This window comes from Nematostella vectensis, chromosome 8 (genome assembly GCF_932526225.1).
Source record: "Nematostella vectensis chromosome 8, jaNemVect1.1, whole genome shotgun sequence".
Classification (NCBI taxonomy): domain Eukaryota; kingdom Metazoa; phylum Cnidaria; class Anthozoa; order Actiniaria; family Edwardsiidae; genus Nematostella; species Nematostella vectensis.
The window spans coordinates 9,702,767-9,721,066 of record NC_064041.1 but is presented as its reverse complement, the minus strand read 5'-3'; the positions used below and the strand labels follow the sequence as shown (position 1 = coordinate 9,721,066).

Below are 18,300 nucleotides of genomic sequence, written 5' to 3'. Positions count from 1 at the left end.
CCACGTTAATAAGACGCTAGGGCTTCATTCTTTTACTATCGGCAAAAGCTTTCTCGTTAAAAACAACAATAGAGTACCGATGCTAGTCACTAATCTTAGCCGCGAGAACTGAAAAAAACTACGAAATCCTTAGTCTTTGCATCGTCTTTAACGATCTCTGTATTTAACTCTATTAAGCGGACACCGTGGTTACTTTTTACGATACTTTCTTGTAACAGTGCCATGGAAACCCCAAACAACATAACCACTAAATCGATTACATTGCATAGAAACTTTATTTTAGAGAATGGTGAGACAGCAACAGTAATCATCTAACAGTAATACATCTCTACTGTATATTAGCAATATGTCGCTACGTAGGGCTTACTCCTTTCTTTTTATCCTCAAGGAAAATTGTTTATTAAGGGAGAAAGGGACCTGGACCTTCTATTTTTTACGACTCGTTTTTCGCGCGGATCATCGACACTAATTGTGTGATTTTGTTCTCTAATGCACGCAGTAGCGGATATACGGGGTGTTTTAGGGCTTACCCCCCCCCCCCCCCCCCCTTGGGCTGCCTTTTTTTAACTACACTACTACATCTCTACTGTATATTACAACTCGTTTTCATATTACCGAGCTGGAAAATACTTTTTAGCATGAAAAGTTCAATGGGTTTGGTGTGGAACGACACGTTCTCGGATCTTTCGTTGATCCTTTTGGAAATAAAGTATATTCTATATTCAATCCATTTCCCCTGGGAGTAAAATTTAGTTCCCTCCCCACGAATTTAGAATCTGGTGGTTTTTTTGGTTTAAAAATTTATTCTAGTGACCTAATCCTCTCACCCGTTTGGCAAAACTAATTAAATAATTAATAAGTTTTTGAACACCTTTCAGGGAACAAACCTACCATCCTACCGCATGGGGACAGTGCTGAATAACGTACGCGCATGCGCGTGCTCTGGCGAAAACAAGCACGATCGTAGTGTTAAAACATTCGAGAAAAGGTACAAAAGGCTGACTTCAGTCGCTGATTTGACTAACTGTACAGCATTAAAACCATACTGTACAAAAGATGACAGATTTGTGAGATAATGAGGGAGTCATAAAGAAAATTATAGCCTTATGTTTGGTCTAGTTTTCTTAGCATTCGCCAATATGTGACAGTTCGCCGGTAAAAAGCCGCCATTTGAAAACAAAAAGGCTGGTTTAACCGCGCGATACTGGAACTAATCTTGCGTTTTTCATTCAGCACTGGCCCGCAGGCGCGTACACAGGGGGGTGTACAGGGTGCGCGCGCACCCCCTTCTTCAAATACAAGGCTTTTTCCATAAGATACCTATGACTGCGCGCACCCCTACCCCCCCCCCCCCCCCCCACTTATAAAAGTATAGTTATTAACCGGGTGTATGGTACATCTGGGGTATTTCTTAGCATGTTTGAAAAGGGCCGGTCAGGGTTTTTTTTTGTGATTCGTGAACGAACTTTTTGTATTCAACGTGAATCGTGAAAAAAAATGTGACCCGTGATTGCTACCACCACTGTGGTTTTATCGAACTGAACCGTTATCTATGCTTACCGTGAATACTGATATTTGCTTAATTTTTCTGGCCTACGGCAGCTTTAATTGTTCATTCATAATACAAACAGCATGGCCTGCTATTATTTCTTGAGATTTTGAGAGCTCAGCGATGAAACCTTTTTTTCTGATTACCTATTCCTCAATTCTTCGCGTGAATCGTGAATTCTTGGAAAAGTTTGTCGTGTAAGGTGAACGTGGTTTCTGATTTTAATGACTCAAGAATCGTGCGGAAACCAACCCCTCCCCCCATCCAACTCGATCACAGGCAATCGGATGCCATTATATGGATATATTCCATGTTTTCTCACGCTTTCAATTAAGAAATATATAAATTTGTATACGGTGAAGTGAATACACTATTTTTTTATAAGAACTCTTTTTATAAGAACGTCGAGCCTGAGATTTCACCAAATTTTAAGAACATGCTAAGAACATGCCGAGGCTCAGATAGCAGAAATTGTTTCTTTTTTAGTCCTGATGTGTTCTAAAATGCAGAATCAAATTGTGCTCATAGTAACAACCTTATCATTGCTATTGATCACTAGTGTAATTCTCTTCGTAAAAATTCATTGGGTATTATTTTCTTATATACACTAAAATTTAAGAACATCGTCAAGGACATATTCAGCCTTAAAATGTCCCAAAAATAAGAACGGCCCAGTCTCAACTGAACATTAGACGTTTTTATATATAAAAAAAAAAGAGTGTAAATATCTATCTATGGAAACTCACCCTGTGATCATGTGCGATTGTGTGCGATCGTAATGTGATAGCTCGCGGTCATTGTTCGCGGTCAAGTTGCAGCGGCGTCGTCAGGAATTTTAACAGGAGGGGGCCCAAAAGGGACTTTCAAGGCATTTTTTCGTGTATTTTAGATAATGTCTCATACATTTACTGTATTTTTTGGCTGCTAAAGGGGGGTGCGGGCCCCCTAGGCCACCCCCCTGGCTACTCCCCTGAATTAATCTCGCACCTCAGATCGCTTATAGATCTTACTTGCGATTGTTTGGTACGATATCGTTCTTTATTAAGAAAAAAGCACACCCACTTCACTTGAAGCGAGGGGGCGCTAACTCTATACGAATGACATCAATTTGTTTCAATTATCAAGCTAAATCATAGAGTAGTGAGAAATTTAACCAGACTTATTGCAAAGATTACTTCAGTAAGCGTCTTTTGTTGTTCGTAAGGAAAAAAACTCATGATTAACTTATCGGTGCTCATTCGAAGCGAGGCGCTTATTGGTAGCTGGGTGCTGAAACCAGCATTTACGGAATTTGAAGAGTTACAGTGTACAATTAAGGCTTAGCACTAACTACGAATTCGCGTAACATACCGGCGAAATGACAATATTTTAAACTCGTCAACATTTGTCTTTTTGACAAATTACACGAAAATTGCCGCACTGATAAGAATAAGTAGCACCGCTCTAGTAAAAAATATAAAGCTCAAAAAAACCGGTTTATTTGTGGTTGGCTCGTTTGGGATTTTAGCACTTTTTACTGATGTAAAATCCGGTGTTACTCATTTATCTTAACAATATCAGCTTTTAACGAGTACGTGTTATCCGAGCTATCTTTAAGCGATGACTTCTGGCCTGCCTGATTTGTATTGGCCCCTATAGAGCGATCCATACTAAATTAGGTACACCTTAGAATTGACGTAAACTTTCCCCTTCCTACTCCCGACTAGACCGCAGTCAACGACCTTCTATCTTATCTCTCTCGAAAATCACTTTGCTGGTTGAAATGCGAGTTAGACGCTACCATTACCGGCCAATTTAGCTTTTGCCCGCACCAATCTGAGGTTTTTCTTACGAGGGAGTAAAATATAGTTGAAGCTTTTTTCCTGGCTGGTTAATTAATGGCTTAAAGTTACTATAGTAACGAAGGGACGGTCATCTTTGCATTCGAAAATCAACGTGGATGAGGCGTCGTGTTGTCACATAAGTCATACTGGTGAACCTGTGAGGGAAATGTTAGCGAGCAATGGGTCTGCCAAATGAGTGAGCGCTACAGGCGCTAAATAATCATATCGCCTGGAGATGGGCAAGAAAAATAGCAAGTTACAACCAGAACTAGTCCAAGAGCTGGTTCACAAAACGTATTGTAAGTGGGCTAATCTGGTATTCATACAATATACAACACATACACAAGTCTGTACTGCGTTTGCAGAGCTCCGAATCCGTTTAATAATTTAATGGCTCATTTTTTCTTTAGTTACAGAGAAAGAATTGCATCAATGGTAAGCCAATTTTGTCCTCGATATTTTTTTAAGTAAATGGCTGTAAATTATTACAAGCGGGCACGCTATTTTGTTTGGTACTATTTGGCTAAGTCAAGCCGAGTCCAACGTTTTCATTATTATTTATTTCCACAGGTATAAGGGATTCTTGAAGGACTGCCCTTCTGGCTGTCTAAACGAACAGGTATTTCTAGCATATTTCAAGGCAGATTTTGAACACTTAACCCCGTGTAATCCATTTACGTAATTGCAGAGCGATCTCTAGCTTTGAAAACTGTATGCGGTTTCAAATTAAACTTTCGGCCTATATCAAAATAAAAATATCTAATTACGTTTAAGCTGCTCGCTTAGAACGGGGTGTAATGGTTAATCGCTTGCTGCACACAGAAAACAGTGCCTGGTGATAATTATTTATCGATTATTGTTTTTGTTTTTTATCCTAGGAATTTCAGAAAATTTATAAACAGTTTTTCCCGTATGGCGATTCGACGAAATTCGCTTCTTTCGTCTTTAATGTCTTTGATGAAAATAAGGTAAATACTATAGGCACATTAAGTCGCAAAATGAGGTACTGTGCTGGTATATATCTCATGTGAATAACAGGGTATGAAAAATGTAAGATGCTTCGAACCTGACGATGACGAATCGATGATTATTTATATGCTCGCACTTTTTCCCCAACCTTCTCTTTTGGTTTCGCTGCCTGTTCACACATGTAAAGCTTAAATGTCTGAAAACGCCACCACGGAAAGCCCAGAGTTCACAGCTAAGGAAAGCGATCTCGGGAATTTTAATGAAGAGCTAAACGAATACCTGTTTATCTCTTTCACTCGGATAACAGGTGCCATGTTTAAAGGTCGTACTAGGCAAACGTGTTGAAAACCGTGTGCTTTTGTCGTTTTGGGGGATAGATTTTCGTGAAATGTTGTGTTTTTGTGTGATTTAGAAAAATATATATATTAAGGCTGTTTTATTTATTGATGGTTTGTATTTAACATGGCAGACGCAATTAGAAGGGATTAGTTGAAAACACCGATGCCCCGTCGTCTTCTAAAAACAAAACAATCTATTTCTCGCTTCCTGAAACCCTTGTTTAATACCTTAATAATTTCCATCAACATACAAACGAGCACCTCTGGAAATAGGCATGGAAGCTGAAGAGCTTGGTATAGACGAAGGTTAATTGCTATTCTAGTTGAGCTGGGTCATTGAATCCGAAATACAAACTGATTATATTCCGTTTGTTTAGGATGGTCATATTGAGTTTCGTGAATTTATCTGCGCGCTGTCCGTGACGTCCAGAGGAAGTATTGACGAAAAGCTACAATGTAAGTAACGAGTTTATCACTTCACGCATCCTTCGCGCATTCTTCACGGGCCCTTCACGCGTCACACTGTCTGCCAGACATTGGCTCTTATCTCTCAGCCTGGAAGGGCGAGTTTTGACTGCGAATTTGTATCAGGGAAGATAATCAAACAGATTAAACCGATTCATATTCGCAAATGTATTATCGTCGAGAGGGCTTCGGGTGTGGTGTTTGTTGTGATTCAAACGCCATTTACCCTCGCGGGGATTCATTTGTGTGCTTTTATATGACGTCACACAATGGGCAAACTTCTTGTCAAAAGCTCTTTGTATTATTATAGCCAAATTCGTTGTTGCGCGACCTCGGCGAATCCAAGATACTTGTTCCGTTTGGGAATAGTCAATCAATCGTCGATTTCTGTCGTTTATGACGGTTTACTGATTAATTTATTTTTCGTGTTTTAAAACCGTCGCTATCGTGCCAAATTGATAGCTTTAGGGTTTAGGCCCGTAAGGATGTATGTTTTTATATGTGAATATTCATCATTTTATTCCTTTTACCAGGGGCGTTTAAGTTATACGATCTGGACGGCGATGGCTGTATCACTAAACAAGAAATGCTTCACATAGTGGATTCTATTTATAAAATGGTGGTTAGTGTTAATCATGTATATGATTCAAGGGTTAAAGCGACATCCCAGTAACAGCTCCCATGTGACAGCCCGGTCACGATACAATCACGACACGGTCACGATACAATCAAGACACGGTCGCGATAGTAACACGCTACTGTCACGATAATGTCATGATACAATCGCGGTACGGCCTGGGTACTATCACGACGCGGTAACGACACGGTCACGATGGTATAACGGCACGGTCAAGATACTATCACGACACGGTCAAGATACTATCACGACACAGTTATTATACATCACGACACGGTCACGATACTATCGCGACGCGGTCACAATACAATCACGACACGGTCACGATACAATCACGACACGGTCACGATACTAACACGCTACTGTCATAATAATGTCACGATCGCGGTGCGGCCAGGGTACTATCACGACACGGTCACGATACTACCACGACACGGTCACGGCATGGTCACTATACTATCACGACACGGTTACGATAAAATCACGACACAACACGGTCACGACACTATCACAGCATGGTCACAATACTCGGTCACGATATTAACACGCTCCTGTCACTATAATGTCACAATCACGGTACCACCAGGGTTCTATCGCAGCACGGTCACGATACTCGCCCACGGCACTATCACAGCACGGTCAGAATACAATCACGACACGGTCACGATACTATCACGCTTCTGTCACGGAACTATCACGGCACGTTACGATATTATCACGGCACTCATCGGTGTTATCTTTAGGCAAGCCTTGTCAAGCTTCCTGACGATGAGGATACGCCGGAGAAGAGGGTGAATCGCATCTTTGCGCAGATGGACACGGTATGAAATCCTCTTCCTTCATGAACCCCTCGTAGTTCCTGGCTCAAGCAATTTCCATCACTGTCGTCAAAAATCTTATATGTGCCAGGACATTTAAAAGTCTCTAGCAACAGTTTTACTACATTAAAAACGTAAAAATGTTTGTCATCGTGTGGCGTTCCCATCTAAATATCTTTATAGGGAGTTGTTTAGATTTATTCTGAATTCTCGGCCAAAAGCACTTTTTGTCAATTTGAACTCAATAGGCATTCCTGTTTTTCATGATGGTGCAAACTGTAACGATTTAATTTTGACACACTTCCAAAGCTATTGATATTATCTTATTACACGATTCTTGGCCGTAGGATGCCCGAATTTCAAATGAATTCTCTCTAATGCTTTAAACCTTTTCAACCCATTTTTCTTAGAATAATGACGGCAAGCTGTCTATGGAGGAGTTCCGGGAAGGATCTAAAGCGGACCCATCAATCATTCAAGCGCTTTCACTCTACGACGGGCTGGTCTGACTGCAGAATTTAAGACAGCTACTGAGTAATTTTAAGGGATATAAGAGGATTAGATGGAAATGTTATGATTTTATTTCCTTTAACCACGATTTTCAATATTTCAAAATCTCGTCAACATTTTCCAATTGCTAAGGCGCTTTTTGGCTTCTGCCTTTAAACCAGAGAAGTGTAAGGACTTCCCTGTTTAAACTAACGGAATAAAATCTGGTGCTCTTTGATTGGTCAACGCCTTTCAGAGAATGAGCTTGATTGGGTAAACCATTTAAGTGGTAGCCACTGAATTCGCTTCAAGGATTTTAAATGACGGAAGCCAGAAGCGATTAAGCTTTTGGAACTCGTCGATTAGAGCTCGCATGATATTGAAAACAGCTGTAATATTGCGATTTAGGTGATTTGTATGTACTGCATTTGGAAACAGCCGTATTCTAGACTACCTAGACAGGGCATGAGGACTCTTTCCGAACAGAGTGTTTCAATCAAATGGCTAGGTACTTATTTTAAGAGCCCTGAAACGCACCAAAAATAAGCATGGGATGAGCGTTTTATTATTCTAAGATAATGGACCGGTCATTTGTGATATCTGACGGTAACTGGTTGTTTCCCTGTTTTTTTTTTTTTTTTTTTTTTTTTGCGGCCCATTTCTTTTACTTGGAGTTGGTGGTGCTTTTTGTCGATGCTTACTTGTTCGATTTTATTTCTGCCTTCGGCTTTCTGTGGCGAATAAATCTCGTTACCGACTTGCCAGATATCTAATAGCCGTACCCTATATGGTTAAGTCTATACCTTGTACATATTTTAGCATATGCAAATTCTTGTTCGATTCATAGGGAGACTAAGATTAAAGAGCTATTGTCAGCCACACCTTTGTTATTGTTTTCATTTAATATTGGAAGGCACATGATGTGATAAAATCTCGAAATAACCATCTAAAAACCATCTAAAAATTTTTTGATACTTTATTTAACAAATTAAACCGAATGTATCGCATTGACTTTATGCTAGGGCGTCAATATGGCGGTTGTCAGAGGCTATTGAATGAGGCTATATCAGAGAGAATGTTTCCATTTAATCCAGTAATACTAAACAGTTATCGTTTAGGCTTTATTGCTGTCATTGTTGATATTTACAGGAATTATATGCAGGGCCGTAGCAGGGGGTGGGGCACTTGGGACACGTCCCCCCCACAATTATTTTAAAGCCTGCAACAGCTCTTATATGATAAACCAATGAGTATGTGATCTAGAATCACGTGATACTGTTCAAAACCAGCTTTAAGCCATGTATACACAGTAAACTCCTTAACTGTGCATACAAGGCTTATTTTGGGTTAGAATTTTTAAAACTAAATCTAATCCTTTGTATGAAGATACAAAGCCTCGTAGTACCGGACTTGTGAATTTCCGAGCTGGTACGTTTGTTAGAGTCATTCGGTACTCACCCCCTTTTAATAAACATGCAAATTAGAAGGGAAATAGGGCAGTCTACCTGGACCGTGAGATTACATCACAGAGAAATCTGTGACAGAGTGGTCTTCTAGAACCAAAGAGAAAGGGAAAAATGTAGTTGTTCTAAACAAGTGAGAAATAAATAAAATATACCTCTGTCCCCTATTAAAAAAAAAATAGTGCGGAAAAATAGTCTTGTGCGGGAGCAGTCAAAGGTTGCTGTATAATAAGTATGCGCACCTATTATGAGCATAGTGTATTCATTAACTTCACGTTAGGTGTTGAAACTCTTCAGGCCGTTGGCCCTTTCACATTTCGTACGCGTGTCCACAGGGGCGCGCAGGGTGCGCGCGCATCTCCCTTTCGCGACCAAACATTGGGCCAACTTATTAAGGAACCTTAAAATACTGTGCTTTTTCCATATGATACCTATAACTGCGCACCCCTCGTCAGCCAATCCTGGGTACGCGCCTGGCACTAATTGGCGAACAGAGAAATTCAGACGGGAGGTAGCCTATTATTTGCTTGTGATTTTTTTAAGGTAATGTATTCTCAAAATCTCTCGCACAAGAAAACGGCGTACCTAGGAAAACTCCGTGCTACCTCTAGAACTTCTGTTTCAGCCAGTGATTCTATCAGGAGCGTTCGTATAAACGAATTCCGGAAAAAGAACATTTTCCGGAATTTACTGAAAATTGAATAAAACGCGATTTTCAAGTTTTAGATAAAAGCCCGCTCTTTTCCACGGTTCGTTTCGTTGAAGACTTTTCTGTCATTTTGTTTTTGCCGCTTTAATGTTGACGTCATCTTTCGGATTTTTTCAAATTTTCTACTGAGGGAGCAGAAAACTTTGAAAAAAGTTATCCGATTTGTCCAAATTGTCTTTTTCCAAAAAGAGTAGAAGAGTCAATCGAACGCGGTAGAGGTAATAAAATATACCGTCGTACGTTAATCTCTGATGCGGGCCAAATTAAGCCGGATCTGCAATTGGCTTTTAAAGCCGCATTGTCAGCAGTTTACTTCCGGTCGATTACGTAACAATCTGCTGGTCCGACGGAAACCTCAAACTCCGCCATTGTAAAGGGAAGACAAAAGAATCTATTAGAATCGACGCTATCTAAGAGCCCATCCGGTCTAAATTATCAGTCACAACCTCGAAGAAACTTCCAATTGACACATTGCTATTACCATTTTGAAATTATTTGCGCGTTTTCCGTAAAAAATCATGGCTTCAAGGAGCCCGGGTGCTCGCACGAGACTCGGCGGTCGACCAATGCTTTCGCCAGAGGATCCAATGAAAAGAAAAAAAACATGGGAGCAGCAACACATACGCGTTCGATTGCTGAAAGATGTTTATAGCACATGGCAGGAGTTAAGAAAAGCGTCTATTTACGCGAGCGACTCGGCGTTTGCCAGCCATTTGTTGTCCTTAGAGCTTCGGCGCCGGGAGAGGTGAGACAATCAGAGACAAAACTATATATCGCATTCTTTTCGAGAGGTTTTAGGTCGTTACTTTGCTTTGCTAAAGATGTTTTTTTTCCTACTTCTTGTGTCTATTCTAGGTTTACAAAAACAACAACTGGCGGACCAAAACAAAAGGCAGCAGCCATACGAGGTGAGACTTTTACCGCGTTCTTGTCCTCCTAATGAGACTCTCTGAATCGATACCAGATGTTCATCTTAGTTTCTTACTTTTATTTGAAATATTTACTAATCATTTGTCTCTATGCCGTTCTATCAGAACCGCCAACGTCAACCCCAGTAGGAAAGCACCACAACAAAATGGCAGACCCAGAGATATCTCTTAGTGAAGCTGGCAGTGACCAGGGGGACAAGTAAGTTAATACACACTCTGTTAATGAAACTTACTCAAACTTGGATAAATCCCTATTCACTCACCATTTTAGAAATCATTTCCAATAGAAAAAATCACAAATGTCAATATATATCTTTAATTTCCTACTATCTGGAACTGCAGTGGTTTTTGCTTCATCATTTGTCATGACACATGACTTTCAATGACACTAAATGGAATTCAGCATCATTTGCCAGGGATTAGTGGCCATGAAGTCTGCAGAAACAACATACTGTGAAGCAGTTATCTAAATACCATGTGGATCAATCAGAAAATAATAATAATAATAATAATGATAATAATTATATACCAAAATCATTAGAGTAAATAAACTTTGTATTCTGAATAGATATTACATCTAGAAGATTCAAATTCATACCTATGATTTTAAAAGGGAAAGGGAAGTTAGTCACAGTTACATTAAAAATTTGTTTTATCTGTTATAGGTATGAAGCATATAAGGCCCGAAAGCAGCTTTCTGCAATTGATTGGAACTTCCACCAAGGCAGAGAGAAAGCAGTCAATGATAAGGGAGAGCAGATGGTATCAAGAAAATACAATAGAGGCACCAAAGAGTGGAATTTGAGAATAATCAAAGTAGGCAAGACTTGCGCTAATAGATCACGTGACCTTGTGGGTGGCAAATTCAAGCCAAAATAAACACAGAAATGACTGCGCCCGTCTCGTCAGAGAATGAAATAAAAAATGAAATCTTTAAATAATAAAAAAAACTGTTGGAATTCAGATAGGTCAGATAGATGAGATGCTTCTGGATATGAACACAACTTTTATTTTCCACTTGTCGATATTCACGGGTAAAGTTCTACACGAGTTTCAACTTCAAAATTATCACGAATTACCACGAGATTCGCTGAAATAAACAAATACTGAAGATGAAAATTATGGCAATTTCCGCTAATTATACAAACGCATGATACTTACACGGGTGCGGAATCCATCCAAAAACAAATCCATACAATATTCATTAGATTCAGGTCAAAAACTCCAATAAAAAACTCCAGGAAATTCTCGACGAACTGAAAACGTTTTGCACGAGGCTATGCGACCGCGCAAAGCTCGGAACCAGGCCTCTAACACAGGGAGCCCGGATAATGGCGACAACATCCCGCCCCCCATGAACTCCTGCGGAGGAGGTTCATAACTATAAACGTATTGTCATAACGCTAATGTCCGTTCTATATTACACTATCTACGTCTGTCCCTTGAGTCTCCAATCCGATCCGTATCTAGACATCCTCATCCTCGGCTTCCAGCAGACACAACTTGGTTACCGGGCGCTTGTAGGTCGTCCCTTTACCGCGCACCTCTGCACTCCTTACCAATCCATCCACGCCAGGAAACACATCAATCACGCGCGCAAGAGGCCAGTTGTTTCGTCCAACGTTGTCGTCCGCAACGAGCACTATATCTCCGACGTGTAGGTTTCGCTGTTTCCTGTTCCACTTGCTTCGAACTTGCAAGGAAGGAATGTACTCTTTCAACCAGCGACGCCAGTAGTGGTTAGCAAGTAATTGCGCTTGTCTCCACCGCTTCCGACTGTACTTATCTGCCCGTTCATCCGTATCCGTAGGAAGATTCATCGTAGGTCGCACGTTCAGAAAGTGATTGGGCGTAAGAGGATCCTCATCATCAGGATTCTCTGGATTCCGGGTTAGCGGTCTTGAATTCGCGATACGTTCTGCCTCAGTAAACACGGTGGTCAGCACTTCATCGTTGAGGGGGTTCTTCCCCAGGATCGCCTTCAGACTTCGCTTGACGACTCTCACCATCCTCTCCCACACGCCTGACATGTGGGTGGCTCCAGGTGGATTAAAGATCCACTTGCATCCTTTCGCAGAACACTCACGTCCGATCTTGTCATGATCCATTCCTTCCAGATGTTCACGTATCTCCCGATCAGCTCCCACAAAATTGGACCCGTTATCCGACCACAGTTCCACAACATGGCCCCTGCGATTCAGGAACCTCATCAGAGCGAGTATGAAATCATCCGTCTCTAGCGACTTAGCTAACTCGAGATGAACTGCTCGGGAGTTCATGCAAACAAAGATAGCTCCCCAGCGCTTCTCAGTCACTCTTCCTCTTCCCCGCTTAACATATAGCGGTCCAAAATAGTCAATACCTGTATACGTAAAGGGTGGCTCGTAAGGGATCATCCGAATTCTAGGTAGATCTCCCATCTCTTGCTTCAAAGTAGTTCTTCTTTGCTTGCGACAATGAATGCATCTTCCAAGAACAGCCTTGATGGCCACTCTCGCTTTCACAATCCAAAACTGCTCTCTCAGCAGGGATAGTACTTGTTCCACGCCACAATGACCGTTGCTTTCGTGTAGGTGGCGGATCAAGATAGTAGTGATATGACTCTGTTTCGGCAATATCATGGGATTCTTGGCATCATCACTCATCGGTGCCATCGAGATCCTTCCTCCAACTCTCATAACTTCATCGCCTTTCATGACCGGCTTAAGCTTCAAGATAGCACTAGCAACATTCACCTCCTTTCCTGCCTTCAGAGCCTTCACTTCTTCAGGGAAACTTTCCCGCTGTACTAGTACAGCTATTCGTCGCTTGGCGCGTTCTATGTCTTCTGGACTTAGCTTGCTCTCTGACTCTCCAGGTGTCTTTTCAGTAGGCTTTGCATGCTTTCTTGTCTTCAACCACTCCACAAACTTCATTACCCACGCAACCTTTCGAATGGTCTTCATCCAATCAGAAGTGTCGGTTAGAAGCTTTTCCAGGCCATCTCCTGGCTCCAGGTCAGTGAAGAACACTTCTTTCTTTATCTCCAGACTTTCTTCAGACAGGGCATCAAATTTATTATCTGGCCATTGATCTTCTGACTCTCTCAAGAAACTCGGACCATTAAGCCATCGCTCATCCCGGAGAAACTCATCTATGGTTAGACCTCGACTTACTTCGTCGGAAGGATTTAGTTTTCCCGGACAGTGTCGCCATTGGTCAGGATTAGTCGCTTCGCGAATCTCTGTAACCCTGTTGGCTACATACGTCTGGAATCTGCGGGTTTCATTATTGATATAGTTAAGTGTTATCATCGAATCAGTCCAAAACACGACTCTGTCAGGCTTCAGGTCCAGTTCTCGGCGAACTGCTTGGTCCACCCGTGTTGCCAGTAGGGCTCCTTGTAGCTCCAGCCTTGGGATGGTTGAGCCTTTAATAGGTGCATTCCTTGACTTTCCGGCGACGAAAGCACACTCCACCATTCCGTCCGGGTACTCGATTCGTAAGTAGCTTACTGACCCGTATCCTGCCTCCGAGGCATCACTAAAGTGATGGAGTTGTAGTCCAACACCTTCATGGTCTGGCCTGCTGAAGTAGCATCGGGGGATGGACAAATCTTCAAGCCGTACAAGTTCCCTTTTCCATGTCTGCCACTCACGCAGAATGTCTCCACTGAGCGGCTCGTCCCATGGTGCCTTCCGCCTCCATAGGGCTTGCATGATCTGCTTGCCACGCATTATCACTGGTGCAGCAAAGTTCAAAGGGTCAAAGACAGAGCTGATTGTCGATAGTACTCCTCTCATAGTATCAGCCTTCTCAGTGTTGCTCACCTTGAACCCGAAGGTGTCTGTCTCCACGTTCCATCTAACTCCAAGTGCCCGCTCGACTGGGAGTTCATCAAGATCTAAATCAAGCGTTGGTGCTGCCCTCTTCTCGATAGGCACTTCAGCAAGGACCTCCCTACTGTTACTCATAAACTTTGTGAGGTTGAACCCTCCTCTACCACAAAGTTCGGTTAACTCGTTCGCAAGCGTGACTGCACTCGCACTCGTGTCTACGCTTTTTAGTACATCATCCACATAAAAATTATGCAGGACAGTTTCGATGGTGGTATCTCCAAAGTCACCAGCATTGTCAGTTGTAGTTTTCTTGAGTGTCCAGTTGGCTGCACAAGGCGAGTCGGTTGCCCCAAAGACATGCACGTTCATAGCATATTCTTCTGGAGGGTCATCAGAGCTTTTGTCCCACCAAAGAAATCGCAGAGAATCTTGGTCTTCTTCTCTAACTCCGACCTGAAGGAACATCCCTTCTATATCAGCTACCAATGCAACATTGTCCTCCCTGAACCGTAGGAGCACCCCAGTCAGGCTGTTTGTACAATCAGGTCCATGTAACAAGTTCTTATTCAACGAAGTACCTTGGTACTCTGATGCAGCATCAAAAATTATCCTCAGCTTACCAGGTTTGTTGATATTCGTCACTGCAAAATGAGGTAAGTACCAAGTTCTCGGTCCAGTCTCTTGTGCTTCTTCTGGGCTGAGTTTGCGTGCATGCCCTTTAGTGATATACTTCTCCATGGCTGCTCGATACTTCTCCTCCAATCCAGGCTCTCGTGAAAACTTACGCTTCAGACTATTCAGTCTTTTGTCGGCTTCATTCCGGTTATTAGGTAGGGTCACATCATCATCCCGCCACAGGAGGCCTGTTTCATAGTGACCATCACGCTTAGTAATGGTCTTCTCCAACTTATCGATAGCCTTCCTGTCTTCCCTGGACAGATGGTGCGATATAAAACTTGGGGATCCCTTGTCCGTCCCAACACTCTTTGTACCGAAACTCTCCAAGTCCCAGAACCGCTCAATCTGATGCTGAAGTTCTTTCTTATAATCAGCAAAGTTCAGGTTTACTTCCTTGCATGAGGTCTCCCCTTGAAGGGTTCCTGTAATTACCCATCCAAGAGGACCTCTCAAAGCCTTCAAATCACTGGCTTTCGTCGCTGGTCTACGCACTTCAAACACCTCATGCGCATAGCCAACGTCCTTTCCTATCAGAACCGAAACCTTAGGCATGTCTACCGAGGGAATCTCAATATCCCTCAGATGCGGGTGTGCATCTCTGTCAATATCTTTAGGAAGACACTTTTCGTTGACATTGAATTTCTTCGTTACCAAACCCTCAGTTACGGGAATTCTATCCCCTTCACCACTTGCGTGTTGCAGTTCAAACTCCACAACCTCTATCTGTTCCTTACTACTTCCCATCATGGTGGTGATGGATATTTCCTCAGTATGACCTTTAGGTTCGAGTTTCGCTGAAACCTCCGAGCTTATCATAGTTCCTCTTGAGCCATTATCCAGTAGCCCATACGTTGTCAGAGAGTTCCCATTTGGGGCAATCAATTTAACTGGTACAACATGTAGTAACACCGTCCCCGTGGCTCTTTCAGAAAATGTTGCGTATTGCTCGGTTTGCCTGTGTGGCTCCCCACCCCGGGTGCCCTGAGCATGGTCTCTTCTAGGGGGTCCCTCGGTTGTCCCCTCCCCTGCGCTCGAGTTAAGTTCTTTGGGAGGGTCATCTTTAGCTCTAGGGGGGTTATGTAACAAGGTGTGGTGTTTTCGCTCACTTTTGCAGTTACAAAAAGTGGTTGTATGGCATCTGTCCCTCATATGTCCTGGCCTAAGGCATATATGACACAATCTCTTCTCCTTTACCAGTCGCCAACGGCCGGGTAAGTCCCTTCCCTTGAAATTTGCACAGTCTGAAAGCCTATGTTCTCCTTGACAGCAAGGACAGGTCTTAATTGGGGCTTGTTTACCCATAGTAGTTTCAGGGGGTGAGCCTTCCATGTCTGTTTTAAAGACAGAAGTCTGTTTCTGGTAGTTCTTGCCTTTCCCACCCTGCTCGGGTCTTTTATCACCACCACCCTTGTTCTCACTCATGCTTAGGTTAACAAAACCTGGGTCATTCTTTATGGCTGCTTGCCTCTTCACATAATCTGCCAAATCTGAAATCTTAGGGATACCCCCCTTTTCTCTTATCTTGTAGGATACATCACCCCATTTATTTACTAAATACTGGGGAAGCCTTCTAACTATCTGTTTCATGTTTGAGATGGTACTGGCTTCAATAGCATATTCCCCAACAAGTTTCTTTGAGGATGATTCAAGTTGCTCTGCAAAATCCCTCAGTCCCTTATAATCATGATTGTTCAATCTTGGGCCTCTGGTCAAATTGTCAATACAAGAAGCAGCGACGGTCGCTGGCTGCCCATATCGGTCTTCCAAAATATCAACTATCACTGAATAGCTGCAACCGGAAACCCTTTCCACAACTTCAAAAGCCTCCCCCGAGAGGAACTTCGGTAGGAATTCAACCTTTTGTGAATCACTTAAAATTTCATCTTCTAAATTATCTCTCAATCTCTTCCTAAAATTAGGAAAGTCACTTGGATTCCCAGAGAACTTAACAGGTTGCATGGCTTGGAGCATGGTCAGCTTTAACATGACATCAGTACTGTTCACGGGAAGAAAACCAAACGGGGTTTTCCTATAACTACTAGGGGGGGCTTTTTGGTCATTAATCTGGGGTTTTCTCTCAGGAATGGGGTCTTTAGGATGGGAAGGGCCCTCCATTAGCTTAGGTGTGTCTGGTCTAGGATTATCAGGAATGGGGTCACATTGCTCGGTCCATTTCATTAGCTTTTCCTCTTGAGACATGGGTGGCATGACCCCTACATCCCCTTTATACTCTTCTGACACACAACTATCAGACTCACTCCCTCTCTCTTCTAATAACTCAGCTTCCTTTTCTGCGATTTGAACCTGGAACTTGAGCTTACATGCTCTCGCTTTCTGTTCATATTCCAATTCTATTTTCTTACGTTCCAGATCCATTCGATGCTGAGCTATCTCTTCTTCTTGTTGCAAAAGAAGCTTTTTCATTTCTATTTTCTCTCTTAATTTCCTAGACCTACTAGACAGCCTTGACTTAGTTGAGTTTGACTTTCCTTTCTTCAAACGTTCATTTGCCAATTTGGTAGTAGTTTCACACTCATTACGAGTTTCTTCAAATTTCTCTTTCACTCTGTTGAATTCATCGGTTGCCAATTCTTCCAAAATGTACGACTGATAGCAGTCCTCATAGTTATTCAAAGCCGACTGTAATTCATTCAAGGCTGTCTGTATTTCATTGGCTCTAGAGGGATCATCAAGACAAGTTTTGAGCTCTTTCATGTGAATACTCACGCGCCCTAGGTAGCCTCCTAGGGACCTTTTCTTGCTTTCTATTCGTTCGACTTCACTACTAGCTTCGTTTTCACTCATGTTTCCAAGATAATAATCCTCAGTGTTCATTTACTCTTCCGTCGAATGATGTTGGAATTCAGATAGGTCAGATAGATGAGATGCTTCTGGATATGAACACAACTTTTATTTTCCACTTGTCGATATTCACGGGTAAAGTTCTACACGAGTTTCAACTTCAAAATTATCACGAATTACCACGAGATTCGCTGAAATAAACAAATACTGAAGATGAAAATTATGGCAATTTCCGCTAATTATACAAACGCATGATACTTACACGGGTGCGGAATCCATCCAAAAACAAATCCATACAATATTCATTAGATTCAGGTCAAAAACTCCAATAAAAAACTCCAGGAAATTCTCGACGAACTGAAAACGTTTTGCACGAGGCTATGCGACCGCGCAAAGCTCGGAACCAGGCCTCTAACACAGGGAGCCCGGATAATGGCGACAACAAAAACTTCCGGCTTTTCTCGTAAGCGCTAATAATTTGCTTTTTGTTTATATTTTGCCGCTAAAAGCCTGAGCGCGCGCAAGTTTTTCACACAAAAAGTCATGTGATCTCTTAGCGAAAGTCCGCTATTAATGTACATACTGATAGATCTTTGCCATATGCAAGTTCAAGTCGTACGCAACCTGGCCATGTGCACAAAGGCATGCTCTTCAGGACACAATCCACTCCCCATTCCCTAGGATAGTTATTTATAAATATGTAAGCAGATTCCTTTTTTGAATGTACAGAAGGTCATGTCAACAGAGCAATGCGAAAATATCTGCTCAACACTTCCCTTTGCTTTTTTGTGTGTCAATTCTTTTGCGTATCTG

At 42.2% G+C, this 18,300-nt stretch overlaps 3 protein-coding genes across 4 annotated transcripts; 2 read left to right on the top strand and 1 right to left on the bottom strand.

The window, feature by feature from the left end:
* Positions 1–3,278: 3,278 nt before the first annotated feature.
* LOC5519392 (neuronal calcium sensor 1) lies at positions 3,279–7,967 on the top strand. Its single transcript, XM_001639253.3, has 8 exons — positions 3,279–3,671; positions 3,783–3,807; positions 3,943–3,991; positions 4,251–4,340; positions 5,057–5,135; positions 5,678–5,766; positions 6,525–6,602; positions 7,010–7,967. Exons 1-8 carry the CDS (start codon positions 3,608–3,610, stop codon positions 7,106–7,108), a joined length of 573 nt encoding a protein of 190 aa, XP_001639303.1. The 5' UTR covers positions 3,279–3,607; the 3' UTR covers positions 7,109–7,967.
* A 1,520-nt stretch (positions 7,968–9,487) lies between these two features.
* LOC116603149 lies at positions 9,488–11,439 on the top strand. Its single transcript, XM_032364205.2, has 4 exons — positions 9,488–10,005; positions 10,116–10,168; positions 10,295–10,388; positions 10,855–11,439. The coding sequence occupies exons 1-4, from the start codon at positions 9,779–9,781 to the stop codon at positions 11,066–11,068; spliced, it is 588 nt and encodes a 195-aa protein (XP_032220096.2). The 5' UTR covers positions 9,488–9,778; the 3' UTR covers positions 11,069–11,439.
* Positions 11,179–17,925, bottom strand: LOC116603128. Of its 2 annotated transcripts, none has more exons than XR_007312421.1 (2): positions 11,351–17,925; positions 11,179–11,279 (listed from the first exon to the last, which is right to left on the bottom strand). XR_007312421.1 is itself a non-coding variant. In XM_048730910.1 (2 exons), exon 2 carries the CDS (start codon positions 17,518–17,520, stop codon positions 11,656–11,658), a length of 5,865 nt encoding a protein of 1,954 aa, XP_048586867.1. In that variant the 5' UTR covers positions 17,521–17,678; positions 17,750–17,925; the 3' UTR covers positions 11,179–11,655. The 2 variants fall into 2 exon arrangements, 1 of the variants encoding a protein (XP_048586867.1); XM_048730910.1 differs by having other exon boundaries at positions 11,179–17,678; positions 17,750–17,925.
* Positions 17,926–18,300: the final 375 nt, after the last annotated feature.